We start from the raw sequence: 26,719 nt of genomic DNA, 5'->3' as shown, positions 1-26,719 counted from the left end.
TTTAAAAAGTTGAATTTTTTTTCCAATTAATCCAAAATTAAAGTATATTTACGATAAATACCCCAAATTTTACTTAAAATGCTCATTTCTTGATATAACTCTTATTATCGTTACAACACGGAAATGCACAGTTATATTTATATATGCGTCTGGGGACACGCACGGAAAAGGAAGGTTAGGAGAACGTCCTAGCAGCGGTTGAAAGAAACGTGGTGAGGTCCTTTTGGTCATTACAAAAATTAATAGACCCATTATTGTACGAGTGAATCCGCGGGTTCGTGCGCTGTCTCTCTATCCATCTGCCTATAAATATCCCCAACGTTCTCCCCTCTTCCCTATAAGAACCCTAATTTCTGAATTCGTTATCTTTTGTGCTCGGCTTCCCTCCTTCGTTAAACTGGACGCTGTTCCTCTCTATCTCAACGGTTCTCTCTCTCTAAAACGCTGAGGGGCCTTCGCATTGGATTGCATTCAATCCCAAGGGTTTGGTTAAACCTAATCTGAGGTACCCAGTCTCGATCTCTGAATTTTTGCTGTTCTCGGATCTTTGCTTCATGGGATTGAATGAATAGCAGAGGCTTTTGCCCGTTAAGAGCATGATTGGTTAATGGAATTTGGGAGATTGTGGTTTAAATGAGTGTTCAAGGTTTCAGAGTAATGGCTTGATACCCCGTATTCTAGATTGATGGGGTTCTTCCCTTTTCTCCACACGTAAAAGAGTTATATATCGGTTTCTTTTATTATTTGAAATGTACGAGTTATTTTTTGGGTAGATTAGCTGGAAACAATGGTGTTTTATTTCATTTATTTGCGTGGATTGTTATTCTGAATACCAGAACTTGTAAAAAGAATCCTTTTTGTCTATTTTGAATAAACTTTTATGATAATATCAAGATTTCCGTTTTTCTCTTTCTCTTCTGAATACGAGAACCTGTCTCAATTTTCGTCCCCTGTCTTGAATCCCGGAACCCCACTTCTCTTTCTTTCAGATTCTTCTGTCTCGTAGATACTCTCATATCTCTCTCTCTCTCTCTCTCTCAAATTTCTCCGTCTCCTCTCAGTCATAGATTATACTCAGATTCTATTAGCGAGCCCCTTCTCCCGCATCTCTCAGATTCTCAGCGAGCATACCTAATCCAAAGAAACCCTGATCCTAGAAAGCCCAGGCGAAACTTCAGATACGCCCAGACTAGATTTCAAGGCCCAGATTGATGTTTTGAAATTGGTATATATTGAAAAAGGAAGGTTATGCTGGCTCTGCCATTTTTGAAGGAAAGCATTCTACACAGATGACGAGAAGGGGTCTTCTCAAACCCTAGTCTTTCTTTGAAATTCTAATAAAACCTGCAACTTGTTGCCTCAATCTATTGCATAAGATCCATAGTGGAGGATTTGCATTGGAAGCTGTTCTTTCTTGTCCTGTTTTGCGAGTCTGGGTCAAACCCGTACAGTTTGTGCCATAGTTTGAAAGGATTTGAGTATTTTAGGTTTTTACCGTGTTCTTCTTCCTGATGCTCAGAGGGACCTGGATTTGAACGGATTTTCAGGTTTGGTCCCACCTTCTCTCTCACTCCATATTTCTCTCTCTTCCCCAAGGATTTCTCTCTGTCGAGGAGGCGGCTTCTTGTAACATGGATTTGAACGGATTTTCAGGTTTGGTCCTGCCTTCTCTTGCCTTCTCTCTCACTCCATCTTCTCTCTCTTCCCCAAGGATTTCTCTCTCTTCCCCAAGGATTTCTCTCTCTCTCTCTCCAGGAGGTGGCTTCTTGTAACATAAGTATGGAGGCAACATTGGGCATCATTCTTCTCTCCCAGCTCCTCCCCATTGACTATGCTTATACTTAAGACATTTGGCTTGTCATTGGGGCTTAAAGTCAATTTACAGATATTAGGGTTTTGAACCAGTGAGAGGAAACTGAAAACTTCTACATCTTTTCCTTCTAGGTTTCAACCTAAACGATCATCTAAGGAGACCCAGGTTCCCCCTCTACCTCTATAACACTATTACTGCCAATTTATAGTTACCGCCCGCCCCCAACCTCTCGTGCGCCCTTCTGCTCTAGTGCTAATAAGGCTGTAGATAGGAAATCATACGCAGACTGTTGTATCCAATACCTCTTCTGGATGAAGCAGGGAGCCTGTGAGCAACCACCTTTTTCTGCTTTCGTGATAGCAACCTATGGTTCCATCTTTCATTTTCTTTTTCTAGATCTTAGTAGGGTTTTAGGATCGTTGCCCTTCCCTCTCCGTTGGGGAGGGGAGAGGGTGGTTCCTCTCCCTACCTTAACTTCACCTGTCTCTCTTTCTGGTTTTATTATGTATACTAACTTATTGAGGAATCAGTACACCCTCTTTCTGTGTGTTCTTCCATCCAACTACCACCACCTGATGTGTAGGCTGCTTGCAACCACTTCTCGTGGTTTTTGTGTATATATATATATATATATATATGGGTGTGGTTTGCATAAGTTGCAACCTTAAACAATCCAATTAAGGTGCATCTCTAAATTTTATCATAGATGTAATTTTGATATAAAGAATTCTTAGGATGGCTTGAGAATATATTTTTCGTCTCTAATTATAAAATTTTAAACTCTAAAAATGATTCAAATTACGTAGATCTATAAACACAAAAATCTTGGAAATGGACGGTCTAGATAATGTGTTGCAAGATGATGCACTATTTTCGAAAACTTTTTTTCTTTTATATTCATACATCTCGATATCGAGATTATCAATTCGAGTGTTTTCCAACATCAATCAACCTTTTATGATGGATTTTTGAGGTGCACCTTTAATTCTATACGGCCAGCCCGCACATTGTAAAAATGAAGGCTTGGAAATAAATATATTTTTAAATATAATTTGATCCTAATTTTTAGAGAATATATTATCTTTAACATGGAGATCATGAATATGGATTTTTTTTTTTTGAAAACTAGAAATAATAATTGTATTAAGAAAATATTTGGACAGCTAGTTACACTTGTTTTTAGATGGACCACCTATTTGCATCCATCTTAAAGATAGATGCTTTATACATCTGGACCGCATATTGTAGAAATGTGGTCCCCGCATGAAACAATTTTCCGATATATATATATATATACTCTAGACCGCATATTGTAGAAATGTGGTCCCCGCATGAAACAATTTTCCTATATATATATATATACTCTGGACCGCATACTGTAGAAATGTGGTCCCTGCATGAAACAATTTTCCTATATATATATACTCTGGACCGCATATTGTAGAAATGTGGTCCCCGCATAAAACAATTTTCCTATATATATATATATATATAGTTATTCTTTTCTCTTAGAAAAAAAGGGGAAAATAAGACGAGAACCTTTCTTATGTGTTGATAATTTACTGGAAACCATACAAAAAAGGGTAAATTTCGGAATATTCTAAATTCTAGTTGCGCTTTTGATGGTGATGTATTTTTGTGTTATTCACAGGGTTGCAGAAGAATCTGGTGTGTAATTGTGAGATAATCTTTGTAATTTGACGGGTTATAAGATTGATAAAGGAGGGGATTGAAAGGAGCATGGCAGAGCAGGTCTTGGAGGGGAGTCAGCCTGTTGATCTTACCAAGCATCCTTCTGGAATAGTACCCACTCTTCAGTAAGTTTATCCTGAAACGTCTGGTACTTCTTCATTTTTCAAACGTGATGGATGGATTTTATGTTCCTCATTAACTTACCTCAAAGAAGAAAAGTTGTTTCCTTGTTTGACGTAGCTTTGGACATTTAGGTGATTATATATGGCTTGTTTGATATACGTCACATAAATCTTTCTCTATTTTTTGGGCATTTCTGATTGGAAATCATGGGAACAGAATGTTAGGTTAGTTCTAGTGGATCATGCCCCCTTATGATATACGGTTCTTAGGAGAAGTATTGTTTCCAGCAATCTTCTGATTGGTGCTCTTACAATCAGCCAACAATTTGTGTCCAATTCAGAAAGTTTCTCCACATACCCTTATAATGATGAGGCGCCATAAAACCTAATACAGTCAAATATTTATTGAAAAAAGGATACCATTACTATAAATAGAATCTGTGCCTTGAACAGGTTGTTTGAATATTAGTATAGAAGGATCCTAAATTTTCATAGTAACTCAATAAGTATGTGCCTTGTGGGCCACAATGTGCTTTTACGTCATCCATTTAACATGTGCTTAGTAGCTTATTAACTTCAAAATGTAGGAATATTGTCTCAACTGTGAACTTGGATTGCAAATTGGATCTTAAGGCCATAGCTTTGCAAGCCCGCAATGCTGAATACAATCCTAAGGTATGTGATATTCATTGAGCCCCTATATTTTCATTTGATTGTTGTTTTTGGGTCCTTAAAACATTCTTTATGTGAGCCTACTTTATACATGTGTTTCTATGTTGATTATACCACTGTTTAAGGGTTTAGGGTTTTTAGAGAATATGTTCCATTACCTTGCTTAATTGTTTATGTTCTCAACCAGCGTTTTGCTGCTGTTATCATGAGAATTCGAGAGCCGAAAACCACAGCGTTGATATTTGCTTCTGGGAAAATGGTGAGTTTGCTGCTGAGTTCTAAGAATATTGCTATGGTCTTGCCGGAATCAACTTATATTTGTGAGTTTGATAAATGTTTCTTTCATTGTTTAAAAAAACGGTCCGCCCGACGCCTTGGTGCCCGCCTAGGCTTTTTTTAACAAAAAAATTGAACGCCTCGCCTAGGTGTTTTTTAACAAAAAACCGAACGCCTCATGAAAAGAAGCCTGAAACGGGCATTTTTACCTGGGCGGGCGCCCAGTGAAGTTAGGCAGAAATTGCTTTTTAAATTCGCCCAAAAGGGCAGAATGGGTTATTTTTACCCCCAAGTTTGTATAACAAGTTATGGGGTTTATTTTTGAACCTCCAAAGTAAAACGCATATTGCGAAATGGAATAAATTACAAAATTTGACACAAATATATGCATATATGTACATTAGGATAGCAAATATTTTTAAAAATGCTATGATTTTCCACTATAGGGCTAAAAATGGATGATTTTCCACTACAGGGCACTCCTGGATCTAGGCGCCAGGCTGGCTGCCTAGGGGCCGCCTAGCGTTTTTTGATACCTTGGTTTCTTTCTATTATTCGACACTAACTTTAGTGGCTAAGATTATGATGGTGCGATTGAGTTTTGTTCCACCACCTTGTTTCTTATGTCCTTATTTAACTACTGACATTTGTAGAAATGTTTTGTTAATGTCATCATTTAAGTTACTCTTGTTATGATACAAGTAGTTATGCCAAACATGATTCATTTAGGATATTGCATTCTCATCAGATATGATTGGAAGTGATGCTGATGGAAGATATAATGGAGTGAATTCTTGTAATTGTAAGAAATTTGTAAGAAATTATTACCGATAGTTTCTTTATCGGTAATAATCCTGTCCCTGTCCCAGTTTCTTTATTGAAATACTTACTTGTTGATAATATTTAGTAATGCTTTTATTTTTTCTCTTGGAAATATTCCCCCCCCTCCCCTAACACACACACACACGAAAAAAAAGGAAGAAGGAAAAAGCACAAAAAAAAAATCGTGGAAATGATTCGTAGTCATGGATTGTGTTTGAATGTCTTGGCTGATGGAAGGAGTATTATTATTTATGTTGCAGGTGGATTAATTTTATTTTGTAAATGTTAAAAGGGTTCTTAGTTGCCACTTATTGTGTGAGTAATCTGCTATAAAGTTAGTGCAGAGATTATATTGTCTTCTTTTCAATGCTTACAAATATTGGATATACTGTTCGATGCTAAATTCATGCACATTATTTGTATGCTAGACATACATAGGGAGGGCATCCACCATGCATCCCTTATATAAATGTTGACTGTAGTGCAGATATGAAGTTTGTCATGGCTGTTCTTTGGTTCATCTCCACGATCGATCTTGGGAATGGGTGGTTGAAATGCTGTACTTGCATTCACCTAATTGGGTTCTATATGTTGCTTTCTGGGATAAATACTGGGATAAATGATGAAGGTTTCCCTTAGTGTCTGGAGACATGTCATTTGGGTCACTTTATATTTAATTTAAAACTGCGGAACTTGGGGCTCCTGTGATTTGAGTTGGACTCAAATGGGTTGCAAAAAGTCCACACAATTCTGGACATTGCTTTGAAAGAGCCAGTGGAACTATATGCTTATTTGCTGATGATTACTTCAAAGATGCTTTAAAATACATGTACTTTACCTATCTCATTGATCGTGGTGATTTATGATGACTATTGAATGCTATTGAATGCTTTTTATGACTGAAGGTATGAGGTACAGTGAGATGCCCACTCATCATTGTTGATAATTTAGCAGTTAGCTTTGGACAATTTTTTACCCACTTTGGCATAAAATCATAGTTGCAATACTCTCATGCAACCTGAATTTGCCTTCTGTTTCTTGGGTTTTGTTGACTGATAGGTATTGATAATACTTAGAAGAATCCTCCAATAGGATGCTTTTTCCTTTTTAAGGGTCATATGTATTTCTTTAATTCCCCACTGATTTACCCAAAAAAAACTTCTAATTTTTTGCTTTAAAGATTTTGTGCTTGAGGAAAAGACATAACTTTTCCATTTTCTTTGACTAATGCAATTCTGTGTAGAACAACTTATCTGTATCAATATGGAATTAGGTCTGTCTGAGCCTTGGTTCTCAGCTTCAGTCTCTTTCTCTCTATGCCCCTCCCTACTCTCCCTTTTATTCCCTCCAAATATACATGAGTTTATAGGGTCGGAGGCTCATATAGTTCTAATCTGCCTTCCCAATGCCTTAAATTGTCCCTGCCTACATAACCTCGTTTCAATCACTCTAAATCACACTATGCCTCCCAGAATTTTGGACATATATCCTGCAAGAGGCCCGTCTTGGAATGTTGGACAGCTCCCTTTTGTTTGAACTGCTGCTTCGAGCTCCTAGGAATTGGGAGAATCTAAGTTGTAATGTAGGGTTCGGGGTAATTTTCTCTAGATATTTGGGTTTAATGTGTATGGGGTGCATCATTTTTTTATGTACCTTTCTTTGGAGGTTGTAGTAATACAAGTGTTAATTAGACTACTACTGCCTATCTAGGAATTATGCAGATTCATGATAAGGACCAGTGTTATAAACTCGGCGAGTCTGACTTGGGCTTGTCTGAGTTACTCTGAATTTGGCACCCTACCAGTTCCAAATAACCTTGGAGTAGGATGATCTGAGTCTTGCTGAGTCTACTTGAGTCTGTTAGCTCTTAAAAAAATCCAGGGAATGTCCCTCAAGATGTATGGTTTTCTAAAGATGAGACTCAGCGAACCAACTATGGTTCTCTAAATATGGGACTTGGCGAATCGACTTAAGACTCGCCGAGCTAACTTTCTCTGGGCAGTGGAATCCTAGGTATGAGACACTGATAATGACTACATCAATTGTAATCAGTTTAGAACATAATTATAATCAATTGCCAAGTTCTCTCTCCATTGTGTGGCCATCTATGCTTAAATCCATCATTTGGATATATTTGGTATCCAAAAATAGCCTTTGGGTATTTGTATTATACATGAAAAGGATGCTCCATACACGTTAACTTTACTCAAAAAAAAGGATGCTCCATACACTACGTATGCATGTAAATTTTTTGATTAATCGGTATTCTAAATAACCATAATAATTTCTGTTATGCATCCTTGTACTCTTTGTATGCATGTACAATTTTCGCTACAGGTGTCTGAAACATACAAAACCAACAAATATTAACTAGCACAGCCTGGCAACCAGCAACCCATAGCCAAAAAAAGAGAAAGGTATATGATCACATTTGAACTTGTGAGTAATAAGCAACCCTAAACATAAATCCTACTTTTCATAACATTACAAATTGATAATCTCCAAGTGAAAATATATTGAGAGAGCAAAATAGCACCAACTTTTAGGTTTTTTGTGATTGTACGTTCCAAGGAAAACAAAAGTCAAAGCAATATTAGGTAAAAAAAAGGACCATATTGTGTTCTAAGAGATATGATTAGTAATTCAATTTCATGAAGAAAATGGCTCATAAACCATGTTTCCACAAAATACAAAGCTGGCCCCTCTGTGCTGGGTAAGATTCATATGGACTTAGCTAAATGTGGGACCTAGCCTAATTGAAACAAATTATATTCCCAATCATCATGTGCTTTCTCACTTTAAGTGAAATTGTGAACTTTAACAAGTCTCTTATAACACAATGAATCCATATTAGTTGGTGATAGTCTCCTATGCAATATCATCTTGCTACATAAATTGCACTAGTAATGAAAGCTTCGCTGATTTATTTTTGAGATTATGATTGGCTATCCAATTTGATTGGTAGTATGATTTCCTACCACCCCGACTTCACATTATGCTAGGGGGTAATGTGAAGGTTATTGATTGTGCAAATGGGACATGCATGTTCTTGGCTTATGGCACATGACACTCATGTCTGACCCTGTAGAAAACCTCGCCCCCCCCCCCCCCCCCCCCCCAATCATCATGTGCTTTCTCACTTTAAGTGAAATTGTGAACTTTAACAAGTCTCTTATAACACAATGAATCCATATTAGTTGGTGATAGTCTCCTATGCAATATCATCTTGCTACATAAATTGCACTAGTAATGAAAGCTTCGCTGATTTATTTTTGAGATTATGATTGGCTATCCAATTTGATTGGTAGTATGATTTCCTACCACCCCGACTTCACATTATGCTAGGGGGTAATGTGAAGGTTATTGATTGTGCAAATGGGACATGCATGTTCTTGGCTTATGGCACATGACACTCATGTCTGACCCTGTAGAAAACCTCGCCCCCCCCCCCCCCCCCCCCCCCCCCCCCCCCCCCCCTGTAGAAGTGGTTGACTTTATCACTATAGTACAAGTATCTATACATCATCCCCAATATGGCCCCACAATCCGGGAGCTCAAATACAAAAAGGGGGTCCAAAGTGCAAACCAAAAAGTAACATCTATAGTAGCAGTGGCCCACAAGCAGTAGGCTGCTAGCAAAAGCAAGTGAGATCTGGGGGAGATAGAGAAGGTAGTGGGGGAGCGAGAAATAGGGAGATATAGAGGAAGTGTGAGGTGGAATAACGACCAACAAGAAGAGATAAATGACTGATGCGTAAGTGGGCAACACCTCCAATGCAACAAGAAGCTTTTAATGTCAATACAATTACCCAAGCCTCCCATTCTTTCTTGCAGAATGCTTCAGAAATCTTCATCCACTAGGACACTTCCAATCCATAATAGGCAGATGTTATTGTGGCTCCTCATTGTTATTGCTCATGTGAGTAGCCAATATTTCTAGTACAAATAAATTATTGTGTGCTAAGAAAAAAATTACCATGAGCTATCCCAGTGCTAAGGAGCATGTAAGAAGTGCAAATTACAATGATACACACCAAAAGATTCCATGTTCCCATGGGAGTATACTATCCATTTACTTTGGTAAAATCCAATCTTGGAGTAATTTTAAGACCCAAAATTTTGGGGATGTAGACTCTTCAACCCATAAACTGGCCTTAATAAATAAAATTCTCATATTGCACTCTCTTTGTACTTGAAAAGATAATGTCTCAAGATTGAATAGAGTGTCCAATTTTTGGAGGGTGAGATCTCAGTGTTATGGAACTCAAACAATTTTGTAGTCAAACATCCTTATTGGAAATTTCAAAGATAATTGCCCTTGACTCCTAAACTTAGGAGATAAGTTACCTACAAAGGGTTACACACATAACTCATTATAGGTCTCTTAACAATTGCTTGTATGATTTTCTCGAATTAGCCTCAGCTTCTTTTCTTTATTATCCTATGGCTGTTTCATCGTCTTCAGTAGTTACCCCTCCTTTCTAGTCCCAGATATCTACGTAGTATCTTCTTCATAGCCTTTCTGTTGTTTCTTTCCTTTTTTTTTATCTTGACTTTTTTGTGTAAGAAGATGGTATTTCCGCATCTTTTATAAAACTACAATATAGTTCACTTTTGAAAAACGACCCTTCTTGGTCGAAAATCGGACCCTAATGACAAAATGGAGCTAGTTTAACGTTCACGACTTTCTGACCCATGGAACTCTTTCAATGAACTGATAAAAATAATGAATTAAAAAAAAATTGTCATACTTGATTAGAAGTGTGCATTTCCCATCTCTCTGGGACAATTAAGTGCGCATTAGTACTACTTGGTCAATCTAAGTTTGGACAATCAAATGATGTCATGGCTTGAGTTTAGGTCAACGCAAAATCTTGGGCTGCTTTAGTGCGTCTGTCAACAAAATGAAAAAGCCAAAAGAGAAAAAAAAAGTTTTGACTTTGTTGAGTTTCTGTCGATGCTATGAAAAAGATAAGGGAATAAAAAAATAGGTGATTCATAATTTGAGACTTGTTCTCGCTGACTCTTTGGTTAAATATCTCGGGGTAGCTTAGCTGTGTTAACTCAAGTGAGTCATTTTAGACAATCCAGCAGTCCACCGAGTTTTTACTTCATGGTTCACACTTTCCCTTGCTCATCAAGTTCATCATGGATTCGTTCCCATTGCAAGTTCTCCTTATGCTTTGTCTTTCCTTGTTGTGCCTCATATTTTATTCCTTTTGATGTATTTACTGTCCCCTTTTAGTAATGTGTATTGCATTGTGGTTGTCTGTATCGTCGTTTCCCCCCTTTCCACATTTGTGATTAGAAACAACCTATTTCATGGCCATGAGAATTATTGCATGACAAAAGTTGCTTCCTTATGCAAAATAGTGATCATCATATCAACGCTATTGAACTTCAACCAGATTAAAACCATAGTTGTTGTTAGACAAGGGCTCTTGCTCTAAAGGGTTCAAATCCAATGCTCGGCTTCCTTTCCCGGTTTGTGGAGATGCTACCTTAGTGTTTGGGATGTTGTGTCTCTGAAGACAATGGTAGATCCTTGCACTATGGCATTTTGTCGAGGTTGAATGACACAATGCTTGAAGATGCTTTCATCAATAGGGCTCTTGCTCTAAAGGGTTCAAATCCAATGCTCGGCTTCCTTTCCCGGTTTGTGGAGATGCTACCTTAGTGTTTGGGATGTTGTGTCTCTGAAGACAATGGTAGATCCTTGCACTATGGCATTTTGTCGAGGTTGAATGACACAATGCTTGAAGATGCTTTCATCAATTTGTCATTAGCTATGTATTTGCTTATGTGCACATCTTGCTACACATGGTGTATGCAGTTCAATGTCTTGCTGAATATGTTACTCACTTGCGGCTTATAGCCTTGACATACTGTGTTTGGTTGATGGTGTAAGACACGCTATTTGGGGTGTATTTGTCACTTTGAGCAACACTGAGCCGCATTAAAATTGGGTGAAATGCATAGCAGGCCTGGTTTGATGTGGAGATTTTTGATACTATACACCTACTCAGTTTGAGGTGATCAGGTAACAAACAGTAATTGGCATGGACAATGGGAGGCCTCCAAAAACATAAGTATAAGGTATGTGGGTCATTATACACGGTGCTTGAGTTCAAATTATCGGCAATTGGCTTGGACAATGGCATGCTCCCATAAACAAAACAATAGTCTATGTGGGCATTGTACATGGTGGTTGAGTTCAAATTAATTTAACGTAAAGTGTTTGTTATTTAAAAGAAAGATGAGGAGTAATGAATTTGTGAAGGCTATATAGGAGGTTAATACTAGCCAAACTAGGGCTTTGGTATAGATGTTGTAGGGCGTGAAATAAGGGGAAATGTTGGTTGAAGGCATATAAATGATAAGTCTCAAAATTTTTGTAGAGAACTCTTTGTTTATTGATGTAATAAGGAATATACAAGATCAATATAAATATACAATCAATCATAATAGATATAGAAAGCTAGCAATGATACCTATCATACGTATCAATGACACCTATCATACATTATCAATGACACCTAATCTTATCATAAATAAAAGAAACACTATCTTATAGAACCCCTACTCAAACTCAATATGCTTTTAGAGCGAGCAGTTGAAGTTTGGACAATAAATAGCGTAAACAAATACTGGAGTGGGCTTTTGTGAGAAAATATGCTACTTTATCCATCAAAGGAGTAAAGGATACAGTAAGAGTGCCTTGAAGAAAATGCTAACGAACAAAGTGACAATCATTTGCCAAAGCTGAATACAAAGCTCTTGCAAGAACTGCTCGTTGAAATTGTTTGGCTGCGGTGGCTTCTTCGAGATATGGGTGTCGTTCACTCTGGCCCTACTACACTTTTTTGTGACAATAAAAGTGCAAGTCAGATTACTTTTAATGATGTGTTTCATCAGCGCCCAAAGCATATTGACAACAAAGCTATTGCAAGAACTGCAATTGAAATTGTTTGGCTGCACTTGCTTCTTTGAGATATGGGTGTTCACTCTGGTCCTACTACACTTTATTGTGACAACAAAAGTTCAATTGAGATTACTCATAATGATGTGCTTGATGAGCAGATATAACATATTAAAATTGATTGTCGCTTTGTTCCTTATCACTTTCTTCAAGACACTCTTACTAGCCTTTGTTCCTTTGAAGGATTAATTGGTAGATCTTCTCACAAAAGCCCACTCCAACATTCATTTACGCTACTTATTGTCCAAAATTTAGCTGCTCTCTCTAAAAGCATCTTGAGTTTGAGGGGTGTGTGTGTTATAGTATAGCAAGTATATCTTTTGTTTATGATAAGATTAGGTGTCATTGATATGTATGATAGGTGTCATTGGTATCTTTTTATAATTGTCATGACTAATTGTATATTTATATTAGTCTGTATATTCCTTATATATAATATACAAAGAGTTATCTACAGAAATTTTGAGACTCTATCGTGGTGTTAGAGCCATAGATTTTTTGAGACCTAATGTCGAATTGTGAACCTCTCATTTGAGCCCTACTATCAAGTGATGTTTTGACTCTCCGCCTAACAAGCCACCGCACGCTTTTGTCGAGTCGTGTTTTGACTTTATGCTTAACAGCCACCGCTGGTGCATTTGACTCTTTGTATTCATTGTTGTGTGTCTCCACATGCAACGTTCACACGTTCTCCAACTTGCCTTCAGCCACTAAAAACTTGAAGAGTTCTCTTAAAGACCGTCAACAACCATTGACTTCACCTTCCCTTGACGTCACTTGCCTCTCTTTCTTGAAATATTTCCCTTGTGTTGGCTAGGTTTAGGGTTTAGGATCGAAACCCTGCTCCCTTGTGATTTGAAAAGCCATAGGCCATCCCCAAGAATCTGTTGTTTTTTGAGTGCGTCTTTTGGTACATGAAAGCTCCACATCTAAAGCTTCTATCAATACTATCTCAAAGCAACTCGTAAGGCTCTAATTTCCCATTGCTTTAGGTAACTCCTTTGTGTAAGAAAATTCAATGGCTTCCTCCGATTCAGTTCAAACTATTGCTATCAAAGTAGATGGGTCAAACTATATTATGCGGAGTTTTTTGAAGGGAAAAGGGCTATGGAAGTATATCACTGGTGAAAAATTATATCCTATAGCATCTGATACATTAAAGGCGGATGATTTTGAATCTAAGTTAGAAGAGTGGGAGATAAACATTTATAAACTTGTCACATGGATTGCCAACTCTATTATACCATCAATTAGTATGCAACTTGAAAAGTTTGAAACTGTCAAAGAGATATGGGTCTTTCTTTCCACTCTGTATGTTCAAACTAACTTTGCTCTCAAATATAAACTTGAGATGGATATTCGATTTATGAGGCAAAAGAAATGACAATCTATCTCCGATTTTCATTACCAAATGTTAGTTATTTGGGATCCATTAGCCTTAATGGAACCCAAATGGACTGTTGTTGTTGGAATTTATTATAAGCATAGATTGGAGATGCGCTTTGTACAGTTTTTAATGGCATTACAAGATAATTTTGAATATTTTTGAGCATGAAGTTTTTGTGAAATGGAATCATAACATTGAAAGCATTTTTGCTGAAGACCATAACCCAAAAACACACGAATGGCTGATTTCTTGGACAACTTATTTTACTCAACTTTGGGTAAGAGAACAAAACAAGTTGATCCAAAAACATGGAGTTGAGACGAATCAGGACTGGAGGAATAATGTCACTCAAAAGAAGACAAGTCACTTGTAACAGAGGATGGAATATGATTGATGACATAGACAAAGCTATATACTACCTCTCCCCAAAATTTTTATGCAACAGAAGAGGAAAGTAATAGTGTACGAGCGGTCTCAATGATATGCTGATGCTTCCTTTGTGCCACACCAATCCATTGTGGTGTGTAAGGACGACAACTGAGCCAATGTTCCATGAGACTTGAGAAGACTTTTAAATTATTTTGACAAATATTCTCCACCATAATCAGAACGAAAATTTTTAATAGTTCTGGAAAATTGGGTTTTGATCATTGTAGAAAATTCATCGTAAATGTGATAAAATTCAAACTTGGAATACAACAAGTATACCCAAGTGTAACGGGAATAATAATCAACAAAAATAACATAATAACGAGCACCCCCCATAGATGGAATAAAAGCTGGACCCCACAAATCAAAATGTATGAAATCAAAAGGAGAAGAAGAAACAATTTTTTTTTTAAAAGCAGTTACTATGAATTATATTCACCCATGAACTATTACAAGGAGGTTCAAGAAGAAAAGGATGTAACCACCAATGAATATTGGTGCACACCACCCTTTTTTAAAGCATCAACTTCTATATTAGCCTCCTTAAAACAACGTGATAACTCAGAAGAAGAAACAATTTCACTCGGGAAATTTACATACGGACCAGTTTTTTTTACTGTTACAATGGTATGACTCGGAAATACCCCGTTATTACTTGGAAGGATGCATTTACGATTTTATTTATTTTTTGTCAAGTTTGCCCCCATTCCGATGTTTCAAACATCGGACCGTTTTTTTTTCGCCCTTGAAAACTTGTTGAAGCTATGAGACTTAGGGCTGGTTTAAGATGTAGGTTTGATTTAAAAGCAGCCAACACCACGCATAGTAGAGGGATCTTTCTAAATTGGGACCAGGCGAGTGCTTTGATGGTTAAGCAAAGCACCCTTAGGGGTACACAGGCAAATTTAGGCTGTATTGATTGCATTCCCCGAAAGTAGAACTAATATTGGAGAACCCATTGCAACAAGCATAATTGCATCAGGGGGGTGAAGATGATGATGATCATGGTGAGGTTTGGGTATATACAGGCCATGGAGGTAGGGACTATGGTTTCAAAACATTCACTTCATCAAAAACTTGAAAGGGAGACCTTGCACTTGAAAATAGCAGGCATTTTAGGGGTTCCTGTCAGGGTTATCAGAGGCTTTAAGCGCAATGACAGTTCAACTGGTAGGGTGTATGTTTATGATGAGCCTTATAATATTGACGCTCCAATTGGTAGGGTTATCAAAGGCTTTAAGTCTCATTTATGCAAAGCAATTTGAAGATAGCTAGGTGGAATGGGGAAACATATCTCAGTTTTTTCCTGAATTGTTTGACCTAACTCACCAACATCATCTAGAGTTGAGTTTCGCTATTGATGTTTCTAGAGGGAGAAACGTTGCTTGCTATTTGAATCAAAGTTGCAGCCCTAATGTAATGGTGCAATGTGTGTTTTATGATCATCAGAACGTTTGTTACCCGCATCTAATGATATTTCCAATAGAAAACATCATGATTCTTGGTTTATCTTGATGTTCTGTGCTGATTCTTGATGTGGTGTTTGTTTCGATGAATTGGGGTTTCTCTTTCTTTGTTTTGTGGAGGGAAGAGAGAGAAAGAACATCGCAAGTTTTTGAGGGTGTAAAAAAGGCGGTGCGATGTTTGAAACATCGGACCAAGGGCAATTTTGGCAAAAAATAAAACAATCGTGAATGCGTCCTTCCAGGTAATAACATACTATTTTTGGGCCATACTGTTAATAACGGTAGAAAACCCCAGTCCATAAGTAAATTTCCCATTTCACTACTAGAAAATGGAAGTGCATTGTGTTTTCCCAACTAGCAATTAATACAACCAACAATATTGGTGGTTTGTAGAGAGCTCAACTTGCCAGTTGACACTAAATACTTAAGCCTAGGAAAAGAAACATGACCTGATCGGTTAGGCCAAATCGAAAAGGAAGAATGAGGTAGTTGAACTAGCAAGTAGAGAATTTCAAGATGTTGTGAAACATGTAAGTCCTCTAGAACGAACAATCGACCAACCTTAGGCCCTGTCCCAATTCGCTTCCTCATCAAGTGATCCTACGCAACACAACCAGAGGAGAAAATAATGTCAAAACCTCGGTCACAACTGTCCTACATAAGTGAGATACATTGATAGTTTGGGAATCAAGAAAACACCAGGAAGGGATAATTGAGAGGATGCAATTGTACCAACATGACTTACAGACATAACAAAACCAGCAGCAATATGGATTAATGGAGAATTAGTAACAAAATAGGAGAATGCGTGAAATTAAAATCGAATGACATGTGGTTAGAGGCAATAGAGTCAGTGAATCAATGTTATGTACTTGAGGTTCTTGACAAAGTTGATGCAGCAACTGATGTGTTACCCATACCAGAGAGAGCTTGTCGGATCATTTCCTAAACATCTTCGGTAGTGAGATGGCCTGAAGAGGATGCCGCAATGAGTCCGGGGGCAATGGTTTTCTGAACAAAGCACTAATAGGACAATTAAATTTCATGTGTACAAACTGTTTGCAATAATTGCATCGAACATTGGACATATCATAGCCGTTCGTTCCAGTCGTAGTTGAAGAGGAAGAGGTTTGTGTAGGGGTCATAGGACTAAGTGTTTGAGCAAAAAATACAGAATCTTCATTTTCTATAGGAAGTTCAATTGTTCCCTTTTTGGTTTCTTCAGTCATTAGCTCTAAAAGAGTGGCATCTACAGATGGAAGATGAGTGTGGTAGAGAATAGATGCTCGAACGGATTCAAAATGATCTTGTAATGCTATTAAAAACTGTACCAAGTGCATCTCTTCTCTATGCTTATAATAAATTTCAGCATCAACAGTCCATTTTTGTTCCATTAAGGCCAACTGATCCCAAATAACGGATTTCTGGGAATGAAAATCAGAGATAGATTGTCCTTTATTTTGCCTCATAGATCGAATATCCATCTCAAGTTTATATTTACGAGCAAAGTTAGTTTGAACATACCGAGAGGAAAGAAAGTCCCATATCTCTTTGATAGTTTCAAACTTTACAAGTTGCATACTAATTAATGGTATAATAGAGTTGGCAATCCATGTGACAATTTTATGGTCGTTTATATCCCATTTTTCTAACTTCGATTCAAAATCCTCCCCCTTTAATGTTTAGATGCTCTACGATATAATTTGTTACCAATGATATACTTTAGTAGCCTTTTTCCCTTAAGAAAACTCCGCATAAGATAGGACTAATGACTATAGTTTGACCCATCTAGTTTGATAGTAATAGTTTGAACTGAATCGGAGGAAGCCATTGGATTTTCTAAAAAAAAAGAGTTAACCTAAAGCAATGGGCAATGGTGGTCGGCTGAGCTCACAGAGGGATGGCTCACAACTGATAGAGATGGAAACCCATGTGTAGAGCATTGAGCAATGGCAGATGGTTGTCGGCTGAGCTTGCAGAGGCATGCACAATGCCACCAAGGAGCAGGAGAATCAAAGGCCTACGAGGTGCTTTGAGATAGTACTGATCGAAGGTTTAGATGTAGAGCTTTCATCTACCACAAGACAGACTCAGAAAACAACTGATCACAATAGATTCTTGGGGATGACCTATGGGTTTTCAAATCACATGGGAGTAGGGTTTCAATAGCCAACACGAGGGAAATATTTGAAGAAAGAGAGGAGGCAGGCGATGTCAAGGGAAGGAGAGGTCGAAGATTGCTGAAGGTATTTATGAGAACTCATCAAGTTTTCAGTGGCTGAAGGCAAGTTGAAGAACGTGAGAAGACTGCATGTGGAGACAAGCAACAACAAATATGGAGAGTCGCATGAACCAGCGGTGGCTGTTAGTCAGAGAGTCAAAACATGACTCGATAGTATGACTCAAACATGAAGTTCACAATTTGACAGTAGTTCTCAGAAAATCTGTGGCTCTGATACCATGATAGAGTCTTATAATTTCTGTAGAGAACTCTTTGTATATAGATGTAACAAGGAATATTTATAAATATACAATCGGCCATGACAGTTCTAGAACGATAGCCATGACACCTATCATACATATCAATGACATTTAAACTTATCATAAACAAAAGACTATAACAATCAATATGCTAGTACTCATGTGCAAGCTTCGCGAGGATATCACTTTGGTAGGTGGCTTCCTTTTGTCTGACTCAAACATGAATAAATGTGAACATTTGAGAGAATAACTATGGTACATATCTTGCAGGTAGAGCAGAGCACATGAAAAGCACCAAAAGAAAAGGCATGTGTAATGTGGGGCTGTTTAGATGGTTGTTCAAAAAAGTTCACAACAAGAATGATTAATGTTGTCAGTTGGAATTTTAGGGGTTATCTATATTAAAGGGTTTTGTTCGACAAACTTTACAATAAGGGTGGGTATAGACTACAATTAAATAGTTGGAATTTTTAGGTGCCTTTGACATTTTTGAGTTTATAACGTTTTCAGTGGGTATTGATGGATGAATCTTTGTCTTTTTGCCTATGTTTGTTTGACTGTTTGGGGTTAAGGTATATCAGAGGATATTCAGGACATAGTTGCCAGTAGCAATTGCAGGGTATGGAAAAGGGACTGATGCTGCTACTGTATATGCCAGGATAAAAAAGGTCTTGGATGCATTTCAGTTGGGGTGTTATGGGTATGAAATATTTGTGTGTGTAAGTTTATTGGTTGAGTTGGGTATTAGATATAAGTGACTGTGTCATACAAGTAGTATAAGCGCTTTGAGTACTCACGCCCAAAATCCACCATGCAAAGATGGAAAACAACTCATCCCCCAGCACCTGTTGAACGAAACAAGTGGCTGATGTTGGGTCTGAGCATCCAATACTCTCTATATACTCATTATGGAATATTTATTCCTGATGTAAACCCATAACGTGTGATGTATTGGTAAAATTTTGATATAAAACATGGTTGATACTGTGCAACATTGGTATCTATTTTGATATGAGCATGTTTGGAGGTTTGTGTGTGTGTCTGTATGTATTTTCTCTATGTAAAATTTTACAACAGAGAATAAATATTCATGACATATAGAGATAAATCGAGGGAATATAATAAGCTACTGAATGCTGAATTATGTAACGAGGGTCATGGGCTTTGCTTTGAATTGCCACAGAACAAGCAATGGCAAATGGGCTCTGACGTCTGATAATTTAGAAGGAAAGAGCAAGTGAGCTCATGCTTCTATATTTGTATACTTAAGAGTAATACAGGACAAAGGTATTAGGGACACTGTGGATAATATGAAATATATACATCACATCAATTCATCCAAAGTTAACTGGGTATTGTCACAACCCTTTGTGCCTCCATATAATTTTTCAGCCGAAGTTCTAAATGTAATAGTGACTTTTGTTATCATTTTTGCCTCATACAAGAAAGCATTTTGGGAACACGATTCATCCCAGTCTAAACATGCTGTGTCCCAGTTCCCAGTTCTGGTATGCAAGGACTGGTATGAGAGATCAACATCTCATTCTATACTATTATGGTTAAGGATGGATGAATCCTTTGGCCTATGCATTTGTTCTTGGCTACTTTGCATGTATCTGTCGACTTGTAGTTTGGAATCTTCTGGTACGTCCAGAATAAGTAGGACCATTAGCCATTGAAATGTAAAGAATAAGCCTACAAAAAGATTTGGGTGCATTGCTGAAGGGAGGAGGGGGGGGAAGAAAATAAGATTTTGTCTTGAGCCATTTGTCCTTATATGTTGTATAGAACAATGGAAAGGACTGCTTGTGTATGACGAAGAAGACATACGGAAACTGTGACATGCATATCAAATGGTTTGGGAATGCTGGCTGGTTTCATGGTGCTTAGCCTTCCTTTTACCATGTAAAAATCTATTCAAAATTTGAGTTTTATATTTGCTGACTTTCATTCCATCACTGGCCTCCTCATTTGAAATTCTTGATTATTTTATTCTACATGTTGTATCTTCCCATGCCTTATATGTGGCCATAGAGAAATGAACCTGCTATTTATTTGCGATTTTGTGAAATTCACTCTAGATTTTTTTTTGTTGTCAGTAATGTCTATTGACTCCATGTTCTGAATTGTTACTTGATTACTTGTTTGGAATGCTCAGGTCTGCACGGGAGCGAAGAGTGAACAACAATCTAAGCTTGCAGCAAGGAAGGTAAGTTCAGTGGCAGTGAAAGTTATAATATTCATGTACTTGTTTTTTTAGAGGAGAGTTATAGCGATCCAGTTCAAGTTCAATTTCAAACAAGAACTGATACAGTTGCTTTCTTTCAGTATGCTCGCATAATTCAAAAGCTTGGCTTCGCTGCTCACTTTAAGGTATTTATTTATATCTACAACATGCTGAGCCTGGTGGTTTAGTTGCTTCTTCACATAATACCACCCCTATGTTAGTTGTTTTTTCCTTTTATGTTACTGGTTATAATACATTGTGCTAACCTCAGGACTTCAAGATTCAGAATATTGTTGGGTCTTGTGATGTCAAGTTTCCTATCAGACTTGAGGGGCTTGCATTTTCTCACGGTGCTTTCTCAAGTGTAAGAATTGCTCATTTATTTTTAGGCCACTGGTGGCAAAATAGGCTTGAATACTTCTGCTTGATTCTGTTTTGGAAGTATGTGCCCTTTTTTGTAGTCTTCTTATTTACAATTTTTGGTAAATGATGCAGTATGAACCAGAATTATTCCCAGGTCTTATTTACCGGATGAAGCAGCCAAAAATAGTCCTCCTCATATTTGTGTCTGGCAAGATTGTTCTTACAGGAGCCAAGGTTTGATAAAATATCCACTTTGATATTGTTTCTTAATGAATTAGGGTATTGACAAAATAGTAGTTAAATATGGATGCAGTTTCTATAAGGCCTAGGCTTTATGAAAACAAAGTAAAGCCTCGCCTCGAATCCTCATCCAAAAAATACTTTGGGCATCAGAAATCTCCATGATGGTTCTAAAATCAATTTCCAGCACCAACCATGAAATTTGAAGTTCAAAAAATAGTACAGATGTGGATCCGTGACTCTCATTTTTAGGGCAAAATGGACGGTCTGGATAATATTTTTTGGGCTTTAAATCCAGTTTGTTTTTCACAACCATAATGGTTAAGCCGAGTTGATCGATTTGAAGGTTTTTCGATGCCAAAACTACAATTTTCAGTGAGTTTAAGGTGATGTTTAAATTATTTTGATAGGGTTGCAGCCCTATCAAACCATTTTCCTTTAAATATTCAAATTTTAGGAAATCTGTTGGCAGCCATCGTTGGCTTTCCATACGTAAAGATTAAATACTATGTTCAAGAAATTCTGAATCGCCTCGTCTCCATTGACTTGAACCCACCTAGCGTTACAAAACCAGCAAGATTGATAGTTAATAATCTCTCAAGATTCATGAGTAAATCAAGCATAGCTTGCTTCACTTCCTCTGCTCTGTACAAACCACCTCTTTGAATATGTCAAATCCTGCATCTTGCTCCTAGTTTTTATAGAGAGCGGAAGAGGTAGAGGGTGAGAGAAGAGACTGAATAGTTTTTAAACAAGGGGCTGCCAAGTTTTTAAAGAGAGGAGAGGGGGTAGTCAAATCATTTATATTTCAGAGAACACGGGATAAGTCTCCTACCCTGTTATGGTTGTTGGAGATTTGTTGACCTCTAATGGCTGAGTTTTTGGGAGATCGAAATGGAAAACTCAGCTGCTGTCATTTCTTAGAGAGAGGAAGAGATCTTTCCGAGTCGAAAGCTAGGGCTGTGGGCCTGCCTGCTGTTCAAAGATGATAAAAACCATTGCTGTTCAAAGATGATAAAAACCATTGGCGCATGCATTATTTTGTAAAATAAGTCCCATATGCAGTCGTCTGAGATTTTTGAGGAAGAAAGGCGGAGTTTGGCTCTCTTTGAGAGATGATGGGAGGGCCTCATCCACTGTTTCTAGAGAGAAAAAAGGCTACTAAGCTTAATTAAAGCAGCAGCTGTTGTGGCTGGTGTATCAGAGCGGATCTTTAGCTACCATATTTTTCTATTTCTAGAGAGAGCAAGGTGGAGAGCTTAACCCCTCTATTTTAAGAAAGAGAAAATATTTTTCTATTTCAAGGAGAGCTTAACCCCTCTATTTTAAGAAAGAGAAAAGCAAAGAGCTGGTAGTGTTTGAGGGGAGAACTTTAGCCGCTATTTCCAGAGAGAGAAGCCCAAAGAGCTTGACTGTCTCTTGTTTTAAAAGCAAGACGGCTTATCTTCTTTTGAACCGTTGAGCTAATTCAAAACAAGTGTATGATGTGATAGATTAGGAGAATATCACTGAAGACATTGAGGACATGGAATCATAGTGTGGCCTAATTAACTATTTCTTTGCTGATTTTGAGAAATTAAAGGTCTAGGTTTTCCAATGAGAAGAAGATAGTACAGGGAGAGAAGATGGCAGCGAAAATTTCATTGAGGGAGAACTGATACCCAATGGGGTGTGATTAGCGGGATTGCCAAAAGTTCAAGTATTGAATAAAGTTCAAGTATTGAATTCTCGGAGATATTTGGGGACACAATTTTCAGTTATCAAATGTGCTTAACTTAGTTTCAGGATTACAACTAGGGCTGCCAATGGTTTGGGTCAAGCCTTGGGTTTCTGGGCTGGGCTTGCCAGATCAGGCTTTTAACGGGCCAGCCCAAAAAAGCCTGAAATCATTCTTGGCTCCATCTCTTCCATGACCTGAAAGCCTTCCCCCTCCTCTCTCTCTCTCTCTCTCTCATCCATCCGTCATTTCTCTCTCTCTCATCCATCCGTCATCTCTCTCTCTCTCTCTCTGCAGACCAGAGTACTGCTTGACCAAATCTCCCTTAATACACTCTACACTTTTCAACAGTGGGCCTTTTGGAGGTTTTGAGGTCGTTGATTCTTGGTTCATAACACCATTGAAACTTTCTTCTTTTAAAACCAGTCTCTCTCTAAATTGTTCGCGTTTTCTTCTTCTCTTCTCCTCTCTTTTCCTTGAGAGAAGATAGAGACAAATTTCAGCCTTTAATTGAATCTTTTGACCCCCCAATACTGCATTAGAAGAGGTCTTTATTCCACCAAACTCATGGTACACCATTTTATGCCCTAGAATTGGAGAAGGTTTTTTTAACAAAGAATGGCTAAGTAGTAGGCACTCTGAGCAAATCTCACATGGCCTAAAGTGAAAACCCTATGGCACTCAGAGCCATATGTTTGACCGCTTTCTTGAGGAAGCTAGAGAAAATGGGTTTTGGAGAGAGAAAATGGGTTTTGGAGAGATGTACGAGAAAATGGGTTTTTAGAGAGAGAGAGAAAGAGGGGGTGATGGGGGTGAGAAAGAAAGAGGGGGTGATGGGGGTGAGAAAGAGAGAGAGAAAGAGGGGGTGATGGGGTGAGAAAACTGGTTTTTTGAGAGCGAGTGGGATTTTAGTGGGAGGGGGGCAATGGGTTTTGGAGGGAGATGAGCTAGAAAATGAGTTTCTAAAGAGAGAGAGGGGGCGGTGGGGTTGAGAAAACTGTTATTGAGAGAGAGAGAGAGAGAGAGAGAGAGAGAGAGAGTGGGATTTTAGTGGGAGGGGGGCGGTGGGTTTTGGAGGGAGATGAGCTAGAAAATGAGTTTCTAAAGAGAGAGAGGGGGCGGTGGGGTTGAGAAAACTGTTCTCGAGAGAGAGAGAGAGCAAGTGGGGTTTTAGAGGGGCGGTGGGGGTAGCGAATGAGTTGGGTGAGTGGCCACATGTACTTACCTCTCTTGCGAATATTTTTTATTTCTCAATGCTTTTAAGGGGTTTTAAATATTCTAATAAATATTTTAGTAATTTTTTTTAGCTTATTTCAAACCATAGTCAGCAAAATCAGGAAATAATAATATATTGGCAAACCAAAACATCGAATAGAGTTTGTTTCAAAAAAATGGGTAAAAATACGGATTGTTAAAAAATAAGGTTAGTTATAGAATCATGATTATTTCATATTTGTTTCAAAGAAATGCAGTGAAAAAATTGGAAATGTAGAGATGATGTAATAATTTGCAATTATTATATTGATATATTAAAGCTATTGAACAATTATTTTATTACCTAGTGTCGATAGAATAATACTTGAGACAATTAAATATTTGAACTTTCAATAAATCCAACAAGAGTGCTTATTTTATAAGACGAAACATATCATAGATTTCTACATTAGTAAATAATGGAAACCGTAAACCAAGGTCCTCAGCATAGGACTGCTGCTAAAACAAAACATAAAGACCCAAAGACCCAAATATGTGAAATAGTGGTCTATCCAAAATGTTATGCTAACTTCTCTATGCATAGGAAAAAACATTAAAATGCTTAAGCAAATTCGAATTTTACATTGAATTCCTAGCCGCCTAAATCTTTAGTATCATCTAATCTCTCTTGCTTTTTAATTTTATTAAGGATGCTCTGGGTTTAAAAGAAAAAAAACAGATTTTTCATTGGGTCGCTCTTTTAACTCTACCTATCTCATTTTAACTCTACCTATCATTTTGAGATATATGATTGTTTTGATATCTTATTTTTGGGGAAAAAATTACTTGTATTTTTCCGTACAGTTTTTTTAAGGGAATTTATTGATGGAATGTGTTATGTAATTTTACTTTAAATCAAGATTCTTAATTTACTCCTACTATTAATGTGCTTGTCTGTGAATTAAAATTCAATAATATTAAGTTAAGAGATAAAGTTATAGGGAATAAGCTTTTTTTGAAAAATGACAACTCGGATTTGTATCAATTCCATTAAAAAAGCGTAATTTTCTGAAGATCTTTTGAAAAACTCGGAGTTCTTAATGGATTTCTAAAGATCGTGGGTGTTTTTTGAAAAAATTGTGGTGGGTGTTTTTTGAAAAAATTGTGTTTTAAACGGAATTTGCTAACTATGCTTCAAACAAGAAAAGTTTCAAGATAGACTTAAAAAGAAAAACAAAAAAAAAAGGGCTTCTAATTGGGTTGGTTTGGAGCATATATTTGGGCCGACCCAAGCCCAACCAAATATATTCTTTCGGATCGGGCTGGGCCAGGCTGGGCTTTTATTATATATATTTGGGTTGGCCTGTAACGGGCTGTACCAAATAGTTTCTGGGCTTTTTTGGGTCCGGCCTGGTGGGAGCCCTAATTACTACTCTTATGAGTTGCCCAAAATTTAGATATATTCAGATACTTGGGTGCACTCAAGCATACCCTTAATTAAGCATAATAATAAGAAAATGACGTATTTGGAAAGGGAAAAGTTTATATAGAGCCGAGGCTCTAAACAATCAAATTAGAATCCAAGATGTTGTTTTTAATGTCCAAATATCTTCAAATTGATCATCTCAACATCAAGATGCATGGACATGAGAAACAAGTGGATTTCAAGTTTTGGAAATAGTGTATTTGTAATGTATTTTTAGAATGTCAATTTTCAAGATTTCGTAGATATGTCGTTCTATACTATTTTTGAAGCTATGAACTTTAGAAATAAAGATAAAATATATTTTAAAGCTATCACAAAGATTTTCAGTATTGAAACCATATTTCTTGGCACTATTTGAAGGTAGGCACTAATTTGATTGTTTAGAGCCTAGTTCTATACAAACACCACTGGTGTGGTTTCTATGAAGTTGCAACTTTAATCAATCCAATTAAGGCCACCTCCAATTTTATCGTAACATGTAATTTTGGTGTAAAAAATTATTAGGATTATCTTTGTAGTTTCATACCTAATTATAAAATTTTAAACTAAAAAAATGGCTAAAATCAAGTAGATCCGTAAATATATGAAAATCTTGAAAATGACGGCCTAGATGATATGTTGCAAGATGAACTATTTCTGGGACTCAATCTTTTTTTTTTTTTTTGTTCATATTCATATATTGAGAAGAGGGTTTTTCAACATTAAAACAACCTTTTTCGATGGATTTATGAGGTATCTTTATTTCTCTATTTTAAGGTTGTAACCTTATATAATCTTTTTCCTTTGGAAATTAAAGATGCAGAGAATGGGATTAACTGTTGGTTGTTGGTGTCAACTTACAGGTGAGAGAAGAGACATATACAGCTTTTGAAAATATATATCCAGTGCTAACAGAGTTCAGGAAGATCCAACAATGAGTGGTATGATTTATAAGAAACAGCACCTCATTTCAACTGTTGAGAGAGAGTGAGAGTATTGTTCCTTACCATTCTCACTTTCAGGTAATACAGGTTGCTGCATCGATTCGTGCTTTTCTATGAGACGAAGGTTTTAGGAGTGCCATGGGAGATGTATGTCGTTGCAGTTCTCTTTACTCGCCGGGTTGGAGACTACTCATTGTGAAAAGGGAAGTGTTAGAAAATGTAAATAGCATCTTCCCTTAAAATAGAAACTGCAACTTTGGGGTGTTTAAATCTAATTATATTTGTATGACCTCAGGGCATGTATCCCTGTTGGTTCTCCTTCACCTACGGTTTTGTAGTTGGTTTGAGAGTCAAAAATTTTGAAAAGCAAGACTATGGTGCAGCTCTTTTGAGTGCTTCTAATAAAATGTCTTCCCTGAGATTCGATGTA

General features: G+C 37.3%; 1 protein-coding gene across 4 annotated transcripts; it reads left to right on the top strand.

Moving 5' to 3' along the window:
* The first annotated feature begins 384 nt into the window (after positions 1–384).
* LOC18446118 (TATA-box-binding protein 2) lies at positions 385–26,719 on the top strand. Of its 4 annotated transcripts, none has more exons than XM_011629501.3 (10): positions 385–505; positions 3,465–3,630; positions 4,215–4,302; positions 4,487–4,558; positions 20,298–20,348; positions 20,468–20,512; positions 20,638–20,730; positions 20,862–20,963; positions 26,209–26,286; positions 26,377–26,719. In XM_011629501.3, the coding sequence occupies exons 2-9, from the start codon at positions 3,554–3,556 to the stop codon at positions 26,281–26,283; spliced, it is 603 nt and encodes a 200-aa protein (XP_011627803.1). In that variant the 5' UTR covers positions 385–505; positions 3,465–3,553; the 3' UTR covers positions 26,284–26,286; positions 26,377–26,719. The 4 variants fall into 4 exon arrangements, with proteins under 4 accessions (XP_011627803.1, XP_011627802.1, XP_088705736.1 ...); XM_011629500.3 differs by having other exon boundaries at positions 26,368–26,719; XM_088849610.1 differs by lacking the exon at positions 4,487–4,558.

Source organism: Amborella trichopoda, chromosome 10 (genome assembly GCF_054954075.1).
Source record: "Amborella trichopoda isolate Santa Cruz 75 chromosome 10, AtrichopodaSantaCruz75HAP2 v2.0, whole genome shotgun sequence".
In the NCBI taxonomy this organism is placed as follows: domain Eukaryota; kingdom Viridiplantae; phylum Streptophyta; class Magnoliopsida; order Amborellales; family Amborellaceae; genus Amborella; species Amborella trichopoda.
The sequence above is the reverse complement of the archived record's forward strand: the minus strand, read 5'-3'. Positions and strand labels throughout refer to the sequence as shown.